This window comes from Siniperca chuatsi, linkage group LG8 (genome assembly GCF_020085105.1).
Source record: "Siniperca chuatsi isolate FFG_IHB_CAS linkage group LG8, ASM2008510v1, whole genome shotgun sequence".
Lineage (NCBI taxonomy): Eukaryota > Metazoa > Chordata > Actinopteri > Centrarchiformes > Sinipercidae > Siniperca > Siniperca chuatsi.
The window spans coordinates 29,606,858-29,624,786 of NC_058049.1; the positions used below are offsets into that span (position 1 = coordinate 29,606,858).

Consider the following 17,929-nt stretch of genomic DNA (forward strand, 5'->3'; position numbering starts at 1 on the left):
TCACTTGTCTTAATCAAAAAACTCTGAAACAACTGCAGACTGTACAGAACTCAGCTGCTCGGCTGTAAACCAGGACCAAGATGTACGACCACATCACACCTGTTTCAGCCTCTTTGCATTGCACCAACCCTGTTGGTTTTAGGGTTGATTTTAAGATCTTATTGATTACTTTTAAGCCTCTTCATGGCCTGGCTCCAGATTATTTTATTATATACTTTTTAATCCCTTACGAAGCTTTACGTAGTTTGAGATCTTCGGGCAGGGGTCTCCTGTCTGTTCCTGAGTCCAGGATGAAAACTAAGGGGGACAGAGCTTTTGTCATCAGGGCCCCGAGACTCTAGAACAACTTGCCCGAAGAAATTAGGTCATCTGAGTCAGTGTCTTCGTCAGTGTCTCTTCTCAAAACACATTTTTATTGGAAAGCATATCCTGATCTTATCTGAGCTGTCTGTTGATGTTATTATTGTTATGTATTTTATCATTCACTGTGGTATTTTATTTCTCTCTCTGTGAAGCACTTTGTACTTTGTTTTGATAAATGCTGTATAAATAAAGTTTTATTCATTATTTATTATCACAGCATGGTCTACGCGATCTCATTCATGGCACCATTTTATAATAAGTGTAATAATCATAATTGTCTTTTCAGCTATGCATTTTTCCACTACGGGACAAATCTGCTACGGCCTGGTAAGATAAGGATTGAGTCAAAAAATATTTGTTTACTCACAATGACGTCTCTCCTGATTGAAATGAAGCTCAACGTAAGTTCAACCAGGAAAACTATCTATATGCCTCATTAATTCACATCTCTCTGTCTCTCTCTTCCTGGTTCTCTTAATCAGCAGATATGGGCGTCTACTACTACTACTCTTTCAGTTAACCAACCAGAATTTGCCATGATCTTTCATCAGCCAATCATATTGCTGCTGTTAAACTTAAATCTGTTCTCCTCTCTGCTTGCTGTCATTTCAGTGCAGAATCATTGTGACCCTCCTCCACCCCATTCACCTGCAGTTGATCACATTTAGTGTCTGGGTTGAGCTCATCAGAAATCCACTCCTCATCACATCCAGATCTTCAGCATCCTTCCACCACCATCAACAGTGTCTAGACTCCATCAGGGGGGGGATATCCTATACTACTCACGGCTTCACTACCCCTTTAAAATATGATAACGTCACTATGGAGTGTAATCACCAAAGCCTCATCTTTATTATGTCACGTCAATAAATATTTGTTCACTCACAATGAAGTCTCTTCTGATTGAACTGTCTTTATTGGTGAGACAAAGGCAATTTCCCTGTCTTTGTGGGACAATAAAGTTTAGTTTTTTCTATTTTATTCTATTCTATTTTTAGTTTAATTTTTTATCTATTACCTTTTCATTTCATGAATTTGACCCTTGTGATAGAGAGTAATGTCCTCTGTTTGTTGTCCCTGCAGAACACATTGAGCTGTTTCTCTGACAGCTGCAGGGTGGTGATTTCTCCTCCAGAGGGCTCTATCTGGTTGTCTGCTCTCGCTCCTCTCTGGTTCCATGTCAGGGCTCGGTGCTACCAGTAGTAGTAGTAATGTGGTGGTAAGAGCTGGGTCTTGGAGTCATTGGCTTACAGTGCACATGGTGAACCTCTAGGTGTCACCCATTATCTAGCTGTTAATGCAACAGAAGAGGGAGGTGTCTCCATCAAATCTAAACCCCTCCATAAAACTCTCAACACCTCCGTATCTCTTCACAGCAGCTATTTCCATCTGCCTCCACAGCACATTTCTCCCATTAGCCACCACACATCCAAGTTTGATCCTTTTGTTTTGTGAATTCAAGTGGCTCTGATTTTGCTGACAGAATGTAGTGTCTCTGTGTTTTTCTGGGCTGAGACAACAATCCTGGCTGTATCAAGTCATTTAGTGTTTGTGGAAATGCGTCAAAGCTTTCTCATATAAGCAGGATCATGTCGCACAAATTGTAAACACTGACACGAATCCAAATTTGCTGATGTGAAGATGAAGACTTGTGATGGGTTTAGTGAAGGGTAAACCTGCCTGTACTGTTTATCCACAGTGTTTTCACAGACTTCTACAATCTTTTAAAGCTTTATGAGTTTATAGAGGGCATCACAATGTACGGTAACCTACTGACTAGATAATTTTCAGTAAACAAGAGTAGGGCTGCAGCTTATGACTATTTTCAATAATCGTATTTGTTCAGTTAATCGTTTAATTGTTTTGTCTATAAAATGTGAAAAAAATGTTTAAAAAAGACTATAACAAGTTCAAAGATGACATCTTCAAATGTCTTTTTTTTTTGTCTGACCAATAGTCCAAAACCCAAACATATTCAGTTTACAATGATATAAAACAGAGAAAAGCAGCAAATCCTGTTATTTGAGAAATCAGAACCAGAGAATCTTTCAAATTCTTTTCATTTTCTAATTTCTATATATTACTGAAATGATTAACTGATTCTCTAAATGGATGTCAATTAATATATGTTGATCGACTAATCAGTTAATTGCCTAAATGTTTCAGTACTGAACAAGAAAGTTTTATCTTCATTGGTATTGCATTGAAATATTGGCTTGATATGATTTTTTGATGACTATTTACTGGGAAGCTTTTATATGGAATTTTTACCTGATATGTTGTGTATTATTTCACCTCTTACTTCAATGAGATTGTAAGCAGTAGTTAACAAACCAGTCTCATCACAAAGTCAATTTAGAAGCTGTTCTGAGGCTTTTACTTGCAGAGAAGTCTTTAAAGTGCTCAGATAAAGTAAAATGTAAATTTGAACATCTCTAACTCCCTGACAGTAATGACAAGGAGTTGGGCAAACTTTATCTGTTAAGGAAGACCGTATGATGCATACACAGCATCTGAGTGGACCTTGTGGTAAGAGTGTTTTGTCACCTACTTACAACATATTTCCTTAATAGTACTTGGCTTTTGAAAAATAGAATTTTCTAAATGTTTTGCTTTTCTTTAAGGTTATGAACATTCTTATAACCTTCATTCATTCTAGTTTGGATATAAGACTTGAACTGGTTCTCCAATCTTTGAACCCCCCACCCAATTTGAATTTCTGTTCTTGATAACAATCACTTACTGTGCATTTTTCTTCAAGTATTTTCTATTCCCACAATTCTATAGATCTTTAAATCCATTGTTTGTACTTTAATTCCTTTCAGATTGGTTGTTGCAGCATGTGGCTCTAGTATAAAGATGCTGTTGTTTCGTATTGTGAGTTTGATCCCTGATGAGAAAAGCCATTAAGACCCACTTCAACTCCTTTCAATCCACAGCAGAGTGAAGTTTTGTGTGAGATGTGGGATTTACTTGTACAGTAGCTTGATATTGAATTGTAATCATACATGGAATAAAGTACATGTTGTATTTTATTGGAGGTAAACAGTATTTATTCCCTCTCATGAAGTACATGAAATAATATAGAACCTCCGACTACCACAACAAAACTTATAACAACATATAAACCACAGACACCTGAAAAATGTTTATGTATTATTATTTTTATTTGTGTACCCCCTCACATACACAATAATCCACAAAGACAAGTGTCCATTAATTCATTAATATATTCATGTGTATATATCATAGTGACAAATAAAAAATAATCACAATAAAAAAGACAATTTAAATATATAGAATGTCGATCGCATGTCAAAGTCTTGATTTAACGCTTTTGTACTCAACATGCATTCAAAATATAAAAATAGACTTCTGATTAAGTTTATATACACTTTTTTTATAAATATAAGTATACAAAGGTATTTTTAAAATACAAAGATAAATACAGTCACATAGTGTACATTGTGTACCAAACCATCAATAACAAACAATTTTTGGGATATTTAGCATTCACAAAACACAATTATTACATAGAAATGCAACTTTAACAACAATTGCAGGTCTTGTTTTTTGTCTTTGTTTTTATTTCAGTTTTTTTCTGTCCTTCTTTTGCCACAGTCCCTCACTTTTATTCAGTCAGTGAGTGGTGAATAAATAAAGAGCATAAGAAACAGAAAGTCTAGCTCTGTCGGACGTCCTGTAAGAGTTTGTTGATCTCAGCCACCAGCTCGCTGGCGTCTACCAGCTCGTGACGGCTGTCGCTGCGTTTTCCCTGAAGGTGGCTGAGCACTGAGTCAAAATCGTCCTCCTCGTAGTTCTCTGGGATCTCCTCCATGGCCGGCAACCACTTGGAGGAGGGCCCGGGGAGTGGTACCGGCACTGGCACCGGGGCCGGAGAAGGCTGCACCAGAGTGGGGCTGACCAATGCCGTGAGCAGGGGGCTGCTGTGGGGTTTGGAGGTGTGGATGCTGTTCTGGGGGCTGTTTTTGGATGCCTGTGAGCCCTTGTGGCTGCTGCTCTGGGAGCTGAGCTTGGTGCTGGGTTTCAGGGTGTGGTAGCTGCCAGCCTGGTGGTGGCCAGATGGGCCGATGCTGCTGCCTGGGTTCTGGAAGTGGGTGTTGGCTGCCCAGGCTGCCACGCCCTGCTGGTGGACGGAGGGGTTGGGCTTGCCAGGGAGATGGCCCCTTCTGCGATCTAAAGATCCAGTCATGGGGATGCCTACCCCACTCATACTAGTCCCCTTCTGGTTCTCGTTGACCTGGACGAACGAGTCAAGACCCTGGGGTAGCAACCGTTGGAACACACTGCTCATCTCTGACAGCAACGATGTGGTCCCACACAGGTCTTCATCTCTGGCCTCGCCCCGACTGCCCTCTCCCCCCTCCTCTTCTCCACCGTCCTCACTGCCCAGGTCCTTGCCAAAGGTGGAGAAGCTCTGGTTCCGGGCAGGGCCGGTGTCAGTGCAGGGCTGCAGGGTATTTTCTTGGGAGAGGTCGGTGGCTTGGCGGGCTTCTTCCCCAGGGATGTAGAGGTTATTGCGGTAGTCGGAGGAGGATGAGGCTGGGGAGGCCAGGGGGGGCATCCAGCACTGATCTGAGTGACCCAGGACACGACACTCCTCTGTGCATAGCCTCATAGCTGGGAAGAAAGACAGAAATACTCATAAGTTATCAGGAATGCTGAGCTGCACATGTAGTCACTGTAGTCAGAAATGGATAGAGCTAGGAATCAACCTCAATTCGTCTTTCCTACCAATTTTGTTTTTTATTATATATAATATTTAAGTTATTTGCTTGTGTTTAGACCCAATTGATACTAGTATCAAAAAGTTGACAACTATACCCAGCCCTACTCATTGGTGTTGAAAAGAGAACATAAAAGTAAGTATTTACACCTAGGGCTGCAACTAACACCTATATTCATTATTGATTTTTTTTTGTCAATTAATCGTTTAGTCTTAGACTTTTGATAAAAAGTCAAAACACCACAATTTCCGAGAGCCAGAATCGACGTCTTTGTCTTGTTGTTGTGTCCAACCAACAGTCCAAAACCCAAAAGATATTCAATTACAATGATGTAATACAGAGAAAAGAACAAAATCCTCACATTTGCCATTTTTGGTTGATTAACAGACTGAAACAATTAATCCATTATCAAAATAATTTTCTCCTGATCGCCTAATTGTTTCAGCTGTATTTACACAATATTAATTAGAAAATTAGGCTGTACTGAGGTTGGTTCAGCAGTTGCATATGTATTGTATGTGCTATGCAGGTGAATGTTTGTATGTGAGTGATCACATACACCATAGTGTTTATATTAGATGTATCTTGATGTATATTGCAGATAATACTAAAATAGATCAAAAGAGATTATTTTATGTGGATGTAAATTTTTTCATGTTTGAACGAAACAACCATAGATTTTATCACAAAAAGGTGATTCTTGTGAGTTGTTTTCCATCCAGCTAATATTTGAATGCCTCTCCTCAGGTTTTTTTGCTACACCGTCTCTGGAAACATGGTGGAAATCTGCCCTAATTAATCTGAAAGGCTCTCTGCAGGAGCACTGCCTGCTACTGTACCTTCAAATGTATTTACCATGGAGAGACCATTCAGCAAGGCTGATCAATGCCTATTACCCATTCAAAATAACTCCTTCTCTAAAAGCCCTGCATTTTTCCCTTTCAAGTCGATCTTTTCAATATTAAATCTTCAAATAGAAAATCTCAGAAGAATAAATTAGACAAATCAAATATGCCAACTTAAAGCCTTCATTAAAGGAGTGTGGCGCTTTTCAGTCGTGCTATTGAGGGACTTCGTTATCCCCTCATTAACATGAAAGGAACATTTATAATACATCTTAGAGCAGATGGAAAGTGCATTTGGGTGCACTGGAAGGGAAAAAACTGTGCGGGGGAAGCAGCAGATTGGTTGCCCTGCTGATGAAAGGGTAAAAATTAAAGATTTAACTCAACTGATTTGTGTGTAAAAATGAAAAAGACAGTCAAACATTAACTGAAAGCCTGCATGTCTGACTGACTGTAAAGTCAGTTCAGCTGACATATTGACTGATTTACATGCCAATTAAGTTATCAGACTAGTTTTCGCAGAACTCTAGACTACATGGCTTGCTGCCAAAAATGTGTTTGTTTACTTGAGAGCTTTTCTTTTATCAGATTATATCAGAAAATAAATTCTACTTTTATCCCTGATAAGAAGCAGCGAGAGGGTGCTGTTATCCACCGAGCAGAGGGAAAGACAAGGAGTATTGGCAGTGAGATTTAGACTAAACTGAAGACTACAATGTGAGGACATATTTAAAGGGACATGCCAACAATTTAGTATTGCAGTTCCATGAAGTCTGAGTGGTTGTGGGAGAAAGAGTAAAACAAGAATGGTCAAAATCAAAGCACTAAAGGCTGCTAAGATATCCTGACTTTTAGTTCCAAGCTCCACAAACACTGGATCCTACACTTCTTATAATGCAACTCGACAGCACTCCCTGCATGGTAAATGCCCACATCTTTCAAACTACATGCACTCATTTAGTGACACAGGCTTAGTTATGAATTTGTTAAAAGTTTGTCTCCACGCCCAAGCTGAAGTTACCCTGATGACATCACTATGACATCATCGGGGTTATTTTCCCACAGTTGACAAAGCTCCTCCAGGGCTACACAAGATATTATACAACTGTTTTAGTACTCCTCACAAGTAGTAAACTGACTTTGACATGTAGAATTGGTGGAGTGCTCCTTTAACCCATTCATGAGGAAAATAATAAGTAGCTTTATGTACAGTACATGCCTTCCTTCACTGCTGCCTGTATGTGACAACACTGTTCATTCTTTATGCAAAAAAAAAATGGGTCAGGCTCGACAGCAATAGAGAATATTTTTAATCAATGTTATCATAGACAAACTGTTCACAGACCTTCTGTACATCAGTGTCTGTGGATAAGAGGTCTACTTCTGTAACACTGACAAAGCAGGAGACCTTGTATATCGTTTTAGTCTGAAAAGATGTCCTAAATTTTAAGGGTGACGCTATTTTGTCTTTAAATATCTAAAAGGATAACCATGTAGCCTGAGTACAGTGGGTTCGTCAAGGGTTTTCTGGTCAGGGTCCTGGACCTCTGTGCTATAAAGAGTCCAAAAATCCTCAGATTTGTAAAATGAATTGTTCAACATTTTGGGAAATAGGTTAATTCACTTTCTTTACAAGAGGTAAGAAGATTGATATCAGTCTCATTTCTGTGTGTTAGTATGGAGTTTGAGTGGTAAACCTAGCTTAGGATTCATACTGAAAGTAGGGGGAAACAAATAGCTTGGTTCAGTCTAAAGTGAAGAAAAATACCTACCTAATTAACATGTCATATCTTGTTTTCTTAATCAGTACTAAAAACAACAATCTGGGTTTTAGGGGGAGTTAATCATTCTTGACAAACAAAATTTGATCTATCCACCCAGTACTCTGCAGCCTCTCTGGTTATAGCATGGGTTGAAAGATTCGGTCACTGAGCACGGGTTTTGGTTTAGGTCTTAGCACGATGGTACCACACCTGACAATCTCACTGTAACAACGGCAGGACTCCAGGAACTTACTGCAACCAGCTGTTATTCGCCAAGAAATAGTTCCAGCTGGTAACTTCCATCATTTTTAGATTACAGTGTATTAAAAAATGAGATACAACATATTAATTGGTAACTTTGGACAGAGCCAGGCTAGTAGTTTCTTCCTGCTTCTGTCTTTATGCTAAGCTAGGCTAACCACGTCCCGATTTCAGCTCTGTACATAACACACAGATATAAAAGTGGTATTGATCTTCTCATCTCAATCACAAATGTGTATTTCCCAAAAAGTCATACTATTCTTTTAAAAAACAAATCACAATGAGTGCAGAGTTGTTCTCATACATTTCGTTTAATCCTACTGGTTTGGAGAGTTTCCTTAGTTTTCCTAAAGAGTTCTTTAAGTATTTGAGTATGAGTTTTGCAGTGTTTTAAACCTGAAAGTACATTCCCTGGTAATATGCTGTATACAATCGTGTGCATCTAGATGGGCTGCAAACAAGGAGTTTGTATCTCATTCTCCCCTTGAGCAGGGAGGGCTACCATATCCAGCCATAATGACAGGACACTGACTAAACACTGCGCGAAATCATCCACGCTGCAGTGGACACAGGGGCGGGAGGCAGGCTGGACATACAGAAGGAGAAAGGTGAGCTTTGAGATGTAATTATGCTCTTCAGGGCTTAATCACGAGTGCAACTCTGTGCCGACTCCATAGCAACTATTCGTCACATGGCAATTAAATGCCTCCTTTTCATCACAGGAGCACGAGGGCTTCAGTTTGGACTGCTGAAAGTGAAGGCTTGAAGGTGGGAAAAAGAAGAGTGACTAACGAGCAGAGCTCCTCCACAAAGCTATGAAGGGAGGGAGGGAGGAGGTGTTAGTGATGAGACTGTCTGCCCGTCTGGTTCAACTTTAATTGGGATGTAGCTCAAATGCAGTGTCGAGTGATGGCTGTGTGGGAAGCTGGCTGTAAAGAAGCGGGAGCTCTGGGAGGAGATGGATGGCGTGATAAAAGAAGCTGCGGTAGCTTGCAACCTGTGTGACGTTAGCTAAGATGGAGGAATTTTAGTGTGTGACCAAGTGTTTCTAATTCAACTAGTCCGTGAAACCTGCCAGATATTTGATGCTAGGTGGGTAGAATATTTCGAAGTCAGTAGTTTCAATCAATATTCAACAAGTTCTTCCTTGTTAACTCGACTGTGGAGAGGAGGGAAACTCCATGCAGTGTGACAGCAAGGAGAAGAGATGGGTGGCTGTAAGGGAGGATCAGTTGAGCTATCTGGAGAGATATCTCAAGAACTTAGTGACAGGGACGTGAAACTTGGTGGTTGAGTATGTACAGTATCATTCACAAACCTCCAGGCCAATGCACATGCATCCACTTGTAATGCAGGACAAAAAAGGCACGCGGAAATTGCTAAAACAGTGTTTTGCTAACGGGAAGCAGATGAATAAAGCGACGTGTGGTGCTATGGCTTAAACCGGGGTTTCTCAACCTATTGTGGCCTGTTTATGGGTTACAAAATTCTCATGATCCCAGCAATAGACATGTCACTTGGTCATGTGGATTTGTGTATGGCATCCTGTTGCACTCTGTTTTCAAGAGTACGGAGGGAGCTCGACAAGTAATTATACAGAAATTAAAAGATAGGTTCAGTTTTTTCAAGTTTGTCTTAATACAATACTAATTTCCCCATAGGTACATTGAGCTATTAGTCACTGTCCCTCAAGTGATCACTTCATAGCTTGACTCCACTAGTGATGGGGCATTATGTGTAAAATTCTTAAGTTCCGCTGTAGCTAATGGGCGATCAAACTTCCTTAATTCAATATGATACCAATACTTTCTGTTACAATTTTGACGATACTGATACCGATACCAATACTAATTATTTCTTAAATGGGATGTGATTTTTCAAAATAATGGTCATTTTTAGAAAAAAAAAAAGATCATTACATTTAAAGGCAAATCACGTGATACATACCGACAAACCAACAACCAACAAATTTATTATAAAAGCAAATATGAGTACAATTAAATAAAAATGTTTATTCTAAGTGTAGGAAGTCATATTTTAAAGAAATACTATGATTAAATAATAATCAAATAAATAAATAATTATAACATAAACATTTATAAAATCAATAAAATTACCAACAACATAAAATGTGCACATTTGCCTGAACCTTGGAATGCATTTTTGCAGAGAATGAGGACTGTGGATTTTGTCCTCCATCAAGAACTGTGCTAGAAAGGGATCACTTCAGGCCCAGTATGGATAGGAGGAAGGATTGCAGCAACCAATAACTCTTAAGCAGCTTAAAGGAATCTGATCATATCCTTTAAGATTTCTAATTCTAAACACTTTATTTGACCCCTTTATTAAAACTATTTTGAACACATCAATATGTCAGTCTAACAAATCTGCCACAATCTAAGCTCACCAGGTGACCTCTAGATGGAGTTGCTACCCCAAGGTTGAGAAACTGTGGTTTAGCCCAGTTGAGCCATATTGTAAGAAGAAAGAAATTGTGGGCCAGTGTTTGACCAGAGTTTATTGACCATGTAGTGACGTGGATGGAATAATTATCTACACTGAACAGATGTATCCTGTTAGTTGTAAGTCTTTTAGAGCTGAACGATTAGTTGATTACTCAATTTGTCAGTCGACAGAAAACAAATCAAGTAAAAATTCCCTATATTTGCTGGTTCCAGCCTCTCACATGTCAAGATGTCCTACTTTTCTACATCTTACATGATTCAAAACTGAATATCTTTGGGTTTAGAACTGTTCAATTTTTTTAGAGACTTCTTGGTATCTGGGTATCTTGGTATGTGGAAACTTGTCATGGCCATTTTTCACTATTTTCTGACATTTATATAGTAATCCATTAATTCATTATTTGACAAAGTATAGAGATGAATCAATAATGAAAATGATTGTTAGCCCTTCAATTATTTGCTCAAAATCTTCCTGTGAAATTGAGCAGATACAGTATAAGGTTTTTTGGAAACCTACTTTACAACACAAGGATTTAATGAATTGCACTGAAAAAGAAACTGATAAAAAGATTGCACTTTGGATTCAGGACTAGATGCTAAGGAGACAGGTGGGGAATGATGGGACATGAAGGGAGGGTTGTGGGGTGTGGTGGATGGGGGGCCAAGGGTGTACCTGCATGCATTCTGTGCTGGCCATCAGGGGCATATATCTCAGTAAAGCCCTCACCAAGGAGCCTATCCATGGGTGACTCCCTGCCAGGCTCGTAGTCGCTGTCCCCGGCCTCACTGTCTCCACGACCGCTGTCCTTCAGACTGAACTTGTCCATCTCATTCAGGGCATATCTGCACAGAGAGACAGACAGAGATTCGATACATTTCTCACAGAGGACTGGCTAATCATTGACAATAATATTATCAAATGTTTGCCATGCTACTGATGGATAATAAGGTGCACAGAGAGGCAGAGAGCGCTCTGCAGAAGAGGTTTTACATAAAATTATGCAAATGTGAAGTTATTGAGCATACCAAGAAGCTACTGGATATGGATAGGGAAGGGACTATGTGAAAATACTGACATCAGACAAAATCGTGTGGAAATGTTTTACCGTGATTTTATAGAGATGTACAAAAGAGTATCCCTTAATTTTGACCTTACTTCTGCCAATGTCTGACAACAGAGGCTTTAAAAGCATTATTTTGCGTGTGCATTACCTGTAGCTCCTGGTGTATTTGTTGCCTCTGAAGCTTGGTCGTGGCTGGTACTGGCCCTGATGGAGCATGGACAGAAGCTGTGAGACTTGCTACAATCCCAAGAGAAACAAAAAAAAGACAAAAAAGAAAGAAAAAGACAAAAATAAAAGGAAAAAATGAAGAGGGGAAAATGAATGGAGTCAAACAAGCAAGACCACAAGACAATGTTGGGTGGGGGGCATTGTGGGGAAAGGGTAGGGGTGGAGGGTGGCATGACTTTGTGACTTGCTCCTGAATGTGATGGTCAACAAAAACATGAGACAAAGGGCTGAAGGTAACAGAATATGGGAGCAAGGGAAAAAATACTGAATATAAGACATAAAACGTGCATAGTATATGATTTTGGACATAAATACAAGTGGTTTATCTTTTGGGTTCAGCAGATGCACAATCAATTTTTAAAACAAATAAAGCCTTGTGTTTTAATATTATAAAGAGTACGGTCTAGACCTGCTTTCTATGAAAAGTGCCTTGAGATAACTTGTTATGATTTGGTACTATATAGATACTACTACTTTTAGCACAAACAGCAGTCATGACAGACTGTCGGTTTAAAGAAAATGAACTAAAAGCATGAAAGGAACTGAAATGTCATCGTCTTACCTCTACAGGAGGTGTGGCATGAGCCAGCTCCAGGGCAAAGTTCTCTGGCACATGATTGGAGGAGATGGTGACCAGGCTGTTGAGGGACTGGCGGCTATGATGGCTCTGCCTGCTCCCCAGGGTGCCCCTCTCAGGTGTAGGGGAGGCTGAGGGGGAGCGTGGGTGGGCCCGGATAGGCAGAGTCCCGTTGACAGTCGGGACCAGGGTGATGTCCGCCTTATGGATCTGCCTGGTGGGCTTTTTGGGGTGGTTCTGGTAGCTGCTCTCCGCCACGCGACAGTTGTAGTTGTGTCTGGGGTCTTTCTTCTCACGGCTGCAGCGGGCGGTCGCGAACATCACCATGACGATGAGCAGCAGAGCGCAAACGGCGCCCAGAGAGATGATTACGATGAGGGAGAGATCCAGTGGGACCTGGCTGGAGCCGGTGGGGTAGAGAGGAGGGAGGATGTCCATATTCTCCTGCAAGGAGAGCCTGAGGAGGGCCCCTGTGGACAGCCGACTGGTGCCCCTGTCCTGAACTTCCACCCTGATCTCCATTATGTCCCGCGGAGCCTGCTCCAGGCTGGCGTTAGTCCTGAGTTCACATCGACGAGCGTCCATCACAAAGAGCCCGTCCTCGTTGCCACTGACGATGGCACAGCTCACCTCTCCGTTGGCGCCGGCATCGCGGTCCATGACTTTAAGCGCAGTGATCAGCTGACCAGGTGATGCATACTTCCACACCGGCACCTCAGCAGTGTGATTCCGGAGGGAGGGAGCGTGGATGATGGGTGAGTTGTCGTTTTCATCCAAAACAGTCAGCAGGACTGTGGTGTTAGTTAATAGTGCAGGGTTTCCCCCATCACGTGCCTGAACAGTGAAGGCGATCCGGCTGACGTCTTCGTGGTCAAAGCTGCGTAAGGCGTAGATGGCGCCATTAGAAGGGTCAATGGTGACGTAGGTGGAGATGGGGCTCCCATGGACCAGAGCATCTATAATGGTGTAGGTGACCTGGCCATTGGTGCCCAGATCTGGATCTGAGGCCACTACGGTCATCAGGTAGGCTCCAGGAGAGTTGTTCTCTGATTTAAAGACCTCGTAGCGGCTCTTTTCAAAACATGGAGGATTGTCGTTTTCATCCAGCACCTGAACAGTGAAGTGTTTAATGGTGGAGAGGCTGGGGGAGCCCCTGTCCTCAGCTATGACCGTCAGACTGTACTCTGACCTCTTCTCCCTGTCCAGTGAGACATTGGTGAGAATCATGTAGTTTTTCTCATAGGTTTTCTGGAGTCTGAAGTGGCCGTGGCCGTGCAGCCTGCACACCACCTCACCATTGAGCCCAGCGTCGCTGTCGTCAACACGCACCAGAGCTATAAATGTGTCCACAGGGGCGCCCTCTGAAATGTAGGCCACTTCCTCTTTGCCAGGCGTCATCAGGTTGATGTTTATCTCTGGTTTGTTGTCATTCACATCCACCACTTTCACCACAATTTTGCAAAGTCCGGGAATAGAATTAGGGCCCAAGTCCTGAGCCTGAACATCCAGCTCATAGGAAGCAGTGGTTTCATAGTCCACTTTTTTAATAAGAGTAATGTGGCCATTTTCTGGGTTTATCTTAAATGTTTCCAAAATCTTTGGCGAGACATGACTGCTGAACGAGTACACTATTTTCCCATTAGTGCCCTCATCTGGATCTGTGGCGTTTAAATCAATGATTAGAGTCCCAAGGGGAGAGTTTTCCAGCAAACTGATGATATAAGCTTGGTCATCAAAGGCTGGGCTGTTGTCATTGGAATCAGAGATGCTGATCTTGAGCAAAGTGGAGCCAGACTTTGGGGGTACACCATTATCCGAGGCCGTGAGCTGTAGCTGGTAGCTGGACTGCACCTCCCGGTCCAACTCTCTCATTACCACCAGCTCTGCGTACTTGGCCCCGTCCGTCCTGGTCCTCACGTCGATCTTAAAGAAGTTATTTGGAGTCAGGGAGTATGTGTGCAGGGCGTTCTCCCCGACGTCCGAATCCACGGCGCCGTCCAGCGGGATGCGCGTCCCCACGGATGCGCTCTCGGAGATCTCAATGGGGACGATGGCGCGGGAGAAGTGCGGGGAGTTGTCGTTAATGTCCAGCACTTCCACTTCCACATGGAACAGCTGCAGGTACTCTGTCGGGAGTGTGACCACATCGAATTCAATCGAGCAGTTCAAGTTTTTCTCACAAAGCTTTTCACGGTCGATTTTGGTGCCAATACTGATCTCCCCGTCCTCCTCCCGGACAGACAGGAACGGCGTACTCCCTCGTTGCATAGCGCGGAACCGAAAGGTCAGGGAACTCGGTAGTTTGGATAAAACCCCGGCTACATCCTCCTTCAACCGTGCAATAACCGTGCCCACTTTCTGCTCCTCGTAAACTTTATATTTCAAAGTCTTACCGGTGGCGCCGTGCATAAGCACGATCAAAAGCAGTAGTTTGATAAGTGCCGAGGATAATATATTTCCTTTGGTTTGTATCATTTTTGCCCCCATCTTCTGCGCGCACACTGTGGCGATTACTTCCACAGAGGGAAAAAAATCGAGGGGGGGGGGGCTGGTAGATGTATTCTCAGACGTCTGGCATGTTAAACCCTCCGCTGCTGCTCACTGTCCGCAAAAACTCCGCAAAATAAATAAAAAATAAATAAATAAATGGATAAATATAGAAGGAAACTTTCCTTCTTTTGGAACACACACAAAAGCAAACCGCGGCGCTCTAACTGTAGACCGGTCTGTTGCATGTATCACCATATGCCGTCGCCTCGTGTCGGTGCGCCAGTGAATGAGTGAGAGTGTTGGTGTCCAGGCGAAGAAAAGGCGCAGCTTTCTCCCAGTCTGCGCGCGCGAGAGAGAGAGAGAGAGAGAGAGAGAGAGAGAGAAGGAGTCCGTGTGTGTGTGTGTGTGTGTGTGTGTGTGTGTGCGCTCTGCTCAGTACGTTCTGCTCTGTCGCCACTCCAGTCTCTTTCTCAGCCCGCCCCGCACCCAAACTGCGTCTCTTTTCCATACACCCCCCCCTTCCACTCCCTCACCCATTCTCCTAAATCACCAGAATGACCTCCTTCAAGCAGCACAGGAGGGACTATTGATGGTAGCCCCCCCAAACAGAGAGGACACCCCCGTATTAAAAGTGTGCCACAACAATGGGCCAGAGGCGGAGTTGTTCAGGGCTCAGTCACCTTTAACACAACCGCACACTGACTTGAAGCAGGCTTACATTGTTATAGTTGCAGTCCACAACGTGTGCCAACCCGGGTCTTTTGTCACGTGTTCTCAGAAGATGCCCGTCACTCAGCGGTGGTTATGGTTTAAAAAAAAACAAATATTCAAAAGTCCTATAATATCATTTGACCAGTGTTTGTTTGTGGTAGCCGAGCTCATAGCTAGATAACATCATTTGACTCTGATTACTCTAATAATGCCGTGACAGCTTTATACCCACACTACTATCTTTCTGGCTCTTTGTGCGCACTGGCCCGCAATAACGCACAGAATACCTCTCACCGCTTGCTTCTTACGCCACTAAATCCCAATCGACCTGTCTGCCAGACCCACAGCAGCTTTGTCCAGTTTTAGGTTAAGGACCTGACATGTCTGAAGCAAAACATGCCCATGAGTTCCTGTGGTTATGTGACGCACACCTTTAGACCAAAATAGGTCGAATATTCCTGTATTATTGTGATACCCAAGAGCCAAATATTTGCCAGTTTACACGATTTAATAATCCGATTAAATAATATTAACCACAATATTGCCTCAATTTTTTTTGTGGGCTTATAATATTGCTATTTATCCAAACTATGTCCCTGTTCTCAAATCATTTCTTGCCTTCCCGTTTCTTGTCTCCGTGACCAAAGAACCAGTTAATCTGGCTCTTGGTCATAGACTGGGCCCCCAACATGTAACTTTATGGCAGAAATCAGTGATGAAACAAGCAATACCTTTTTTACCACACCGAAAAATGATTCCACATTTCTACAAAAAAACACAACTGCTTAAATTATTTCCATTTTTATAGAGAATGACTGATAAAAGATGATTATAAGGCCAGAGTGATGGAATGCTTAGAACTTTGAGATCTTTTTTTTTTGAATAGTGTTTGATGATCTTTCCGTTTAATTGCGACGCTATAACATATTCTCACACTCACTACGGGTTATGGTATGGCAGTGATTTGCCACCCCCACGTGTGCTCTTTTAGGAAACCTCCTCCTCCTCTTGCTGCATAATAATGTTTTATGGAAGCCTACATCTCCATATCCAACCAAATTACCATCCTGCAAACTCAAAGTGTCGCTCAGAGAGCAAACAACTGGGCGAGCGGAGCTTTATGAGAGGCGCACCAGGCCATCTGGCTCGGGCCTCAGACAACCCAAACCTACAATTACCATCTATTCAGACCCTGCCGTCTCGGGCCGGGGAACAGCAAGCGAGAATTAGCCCCAGCTCATGCCGATAAAATCTAATATCCTCCACATATTGCTGTGGAAAAACTCTTGTAAAGCAGTCTTGTATTCAGTAGCAATGAGAGGCAATCAGCGCACTTTGGACTGACTTTATTTGGACGTGTCATAGCTGCTGATATGTTTCAGCAGAGGAAAAAGGGGCATGACGATCAAAGGGGCTGGAGTCCTTTTAGGGCTCGTATTAATACATTCTCCGCTCTTAAAATGTGTAAAAGTTCACATCACAACAAACATTTCTAGACTACATCCTCATCAGCGTGTCACAGACTCCAGTAAGCCAGCAGAGGCCCATTTTGAAGGTTCCCCAGATTCCATTTTCCACAAATCAGTTGGAAAGTAATGAGCCGCGCAGGCAAAGTTATATTCTCAATAAGCTTCGTTTGGAGTGCGAGCCTTATCTGAGAACCCGCGCGCTGATTGGTTTCAACACAGCAAATTATCTGGGGTCGGCATCTTTGAGAGGATGCGTCTGTGTGATGGATTTTATCTGCATCTTATATTCCTATGTGTGACCCGTGGGAACAGGCTCTGCGCCATCTGCCTCTGAGCACACACATGGACATCAGCTCCCCAGCTGATATATACACACACTGATGCTGAATGACTCAACAAGGGCACTGTCCACTCAAGCCGCTCCTTTCGTGTTTTTATGAAGGACTGCGGACAGTTAGTGCTGTTAGTTTACTATGCCCGCCGCTCTGGAACAATTTGGCGAAAGTATAGCCATTTTACATTCTGATAACCATAACATTGCTTTAATCATCTAACTGGAGTTGAGGATACTGCTAATAATCCAAACTATGTCCTCTCTCTGCTCTCTGTGTAACGCACAAAATCCATCAAGTGTTTCTGTTGCCAATAAATCAGAATCAGAATCAGAAATACTTTATTGATCCCGGAGGGGAAACTCTTTTGTTACAATCCCAAATCCACCTGTCTGTCTGACCAACAAGTTTAGGTATTTGCCTGTTGGTCACGGACTGGGAGACCTGTCATGTTTTTAACATTATATCAGTTAAGTAGTGGTGGACTGTGAAAACTTATTTATTTATTTTGCATTTCCTCAGCCACTGTTTGGTAAAAAGTCCCTGCACCAGAAACTGAACTCCATTCAGGACACTACTGTGGACACTATGGTCATGTCCTTTGTATTTTTTT

General features: G+C 42.3%; 1 protein-coding gene across 3 annotated transcripts; it reads right to left on the reverse strand.

The window, feature by feature from the left end:
- Positions 1-3,509: 3,509 nt before the first annotated feature.
- pcdh18b (protocadherin 18b) lies at positions 3,510-15,268 on the reverse strand. 3 transcript variants are annotated; one of them, XM_044205666.1, is made up of 4 exons: positions 12,300-15,268; positions 11,658-11,746; positions 11,173-11,288; positions 3,510-5,004 (listed from the first exon to the last, which is right to left on the reverse strand). In XM_044205666.1, exons 1-4 carry the CDS (start codon positions 14,799-14,801, stop codon positions 4,046-4,048), a joined length of 3,666 nt encoding a protein of 1,221 aa, XP_044061601.1. In that variant the 5' UTR covers positions 14,802-15,268; the 3' UTR covers positions 3,510-4,045. The 3 variants fall into 3 exon arrangements, with proteins under 3 accessions (XP_044061601.1, XP_044061599.1, XP_044061600.1); XM_044205664.1 differs by having other exon boundaries at positions 11,119-11,288; positions 12,300-15,267; XM_044205665.1 differs by having other exon boundaries at positions 11,119-11,288; positions 11,658-11,713; positions 12,300-15,266.
- Positions 15,269-17,929: the final 2,661 nt, after the last annotated feature.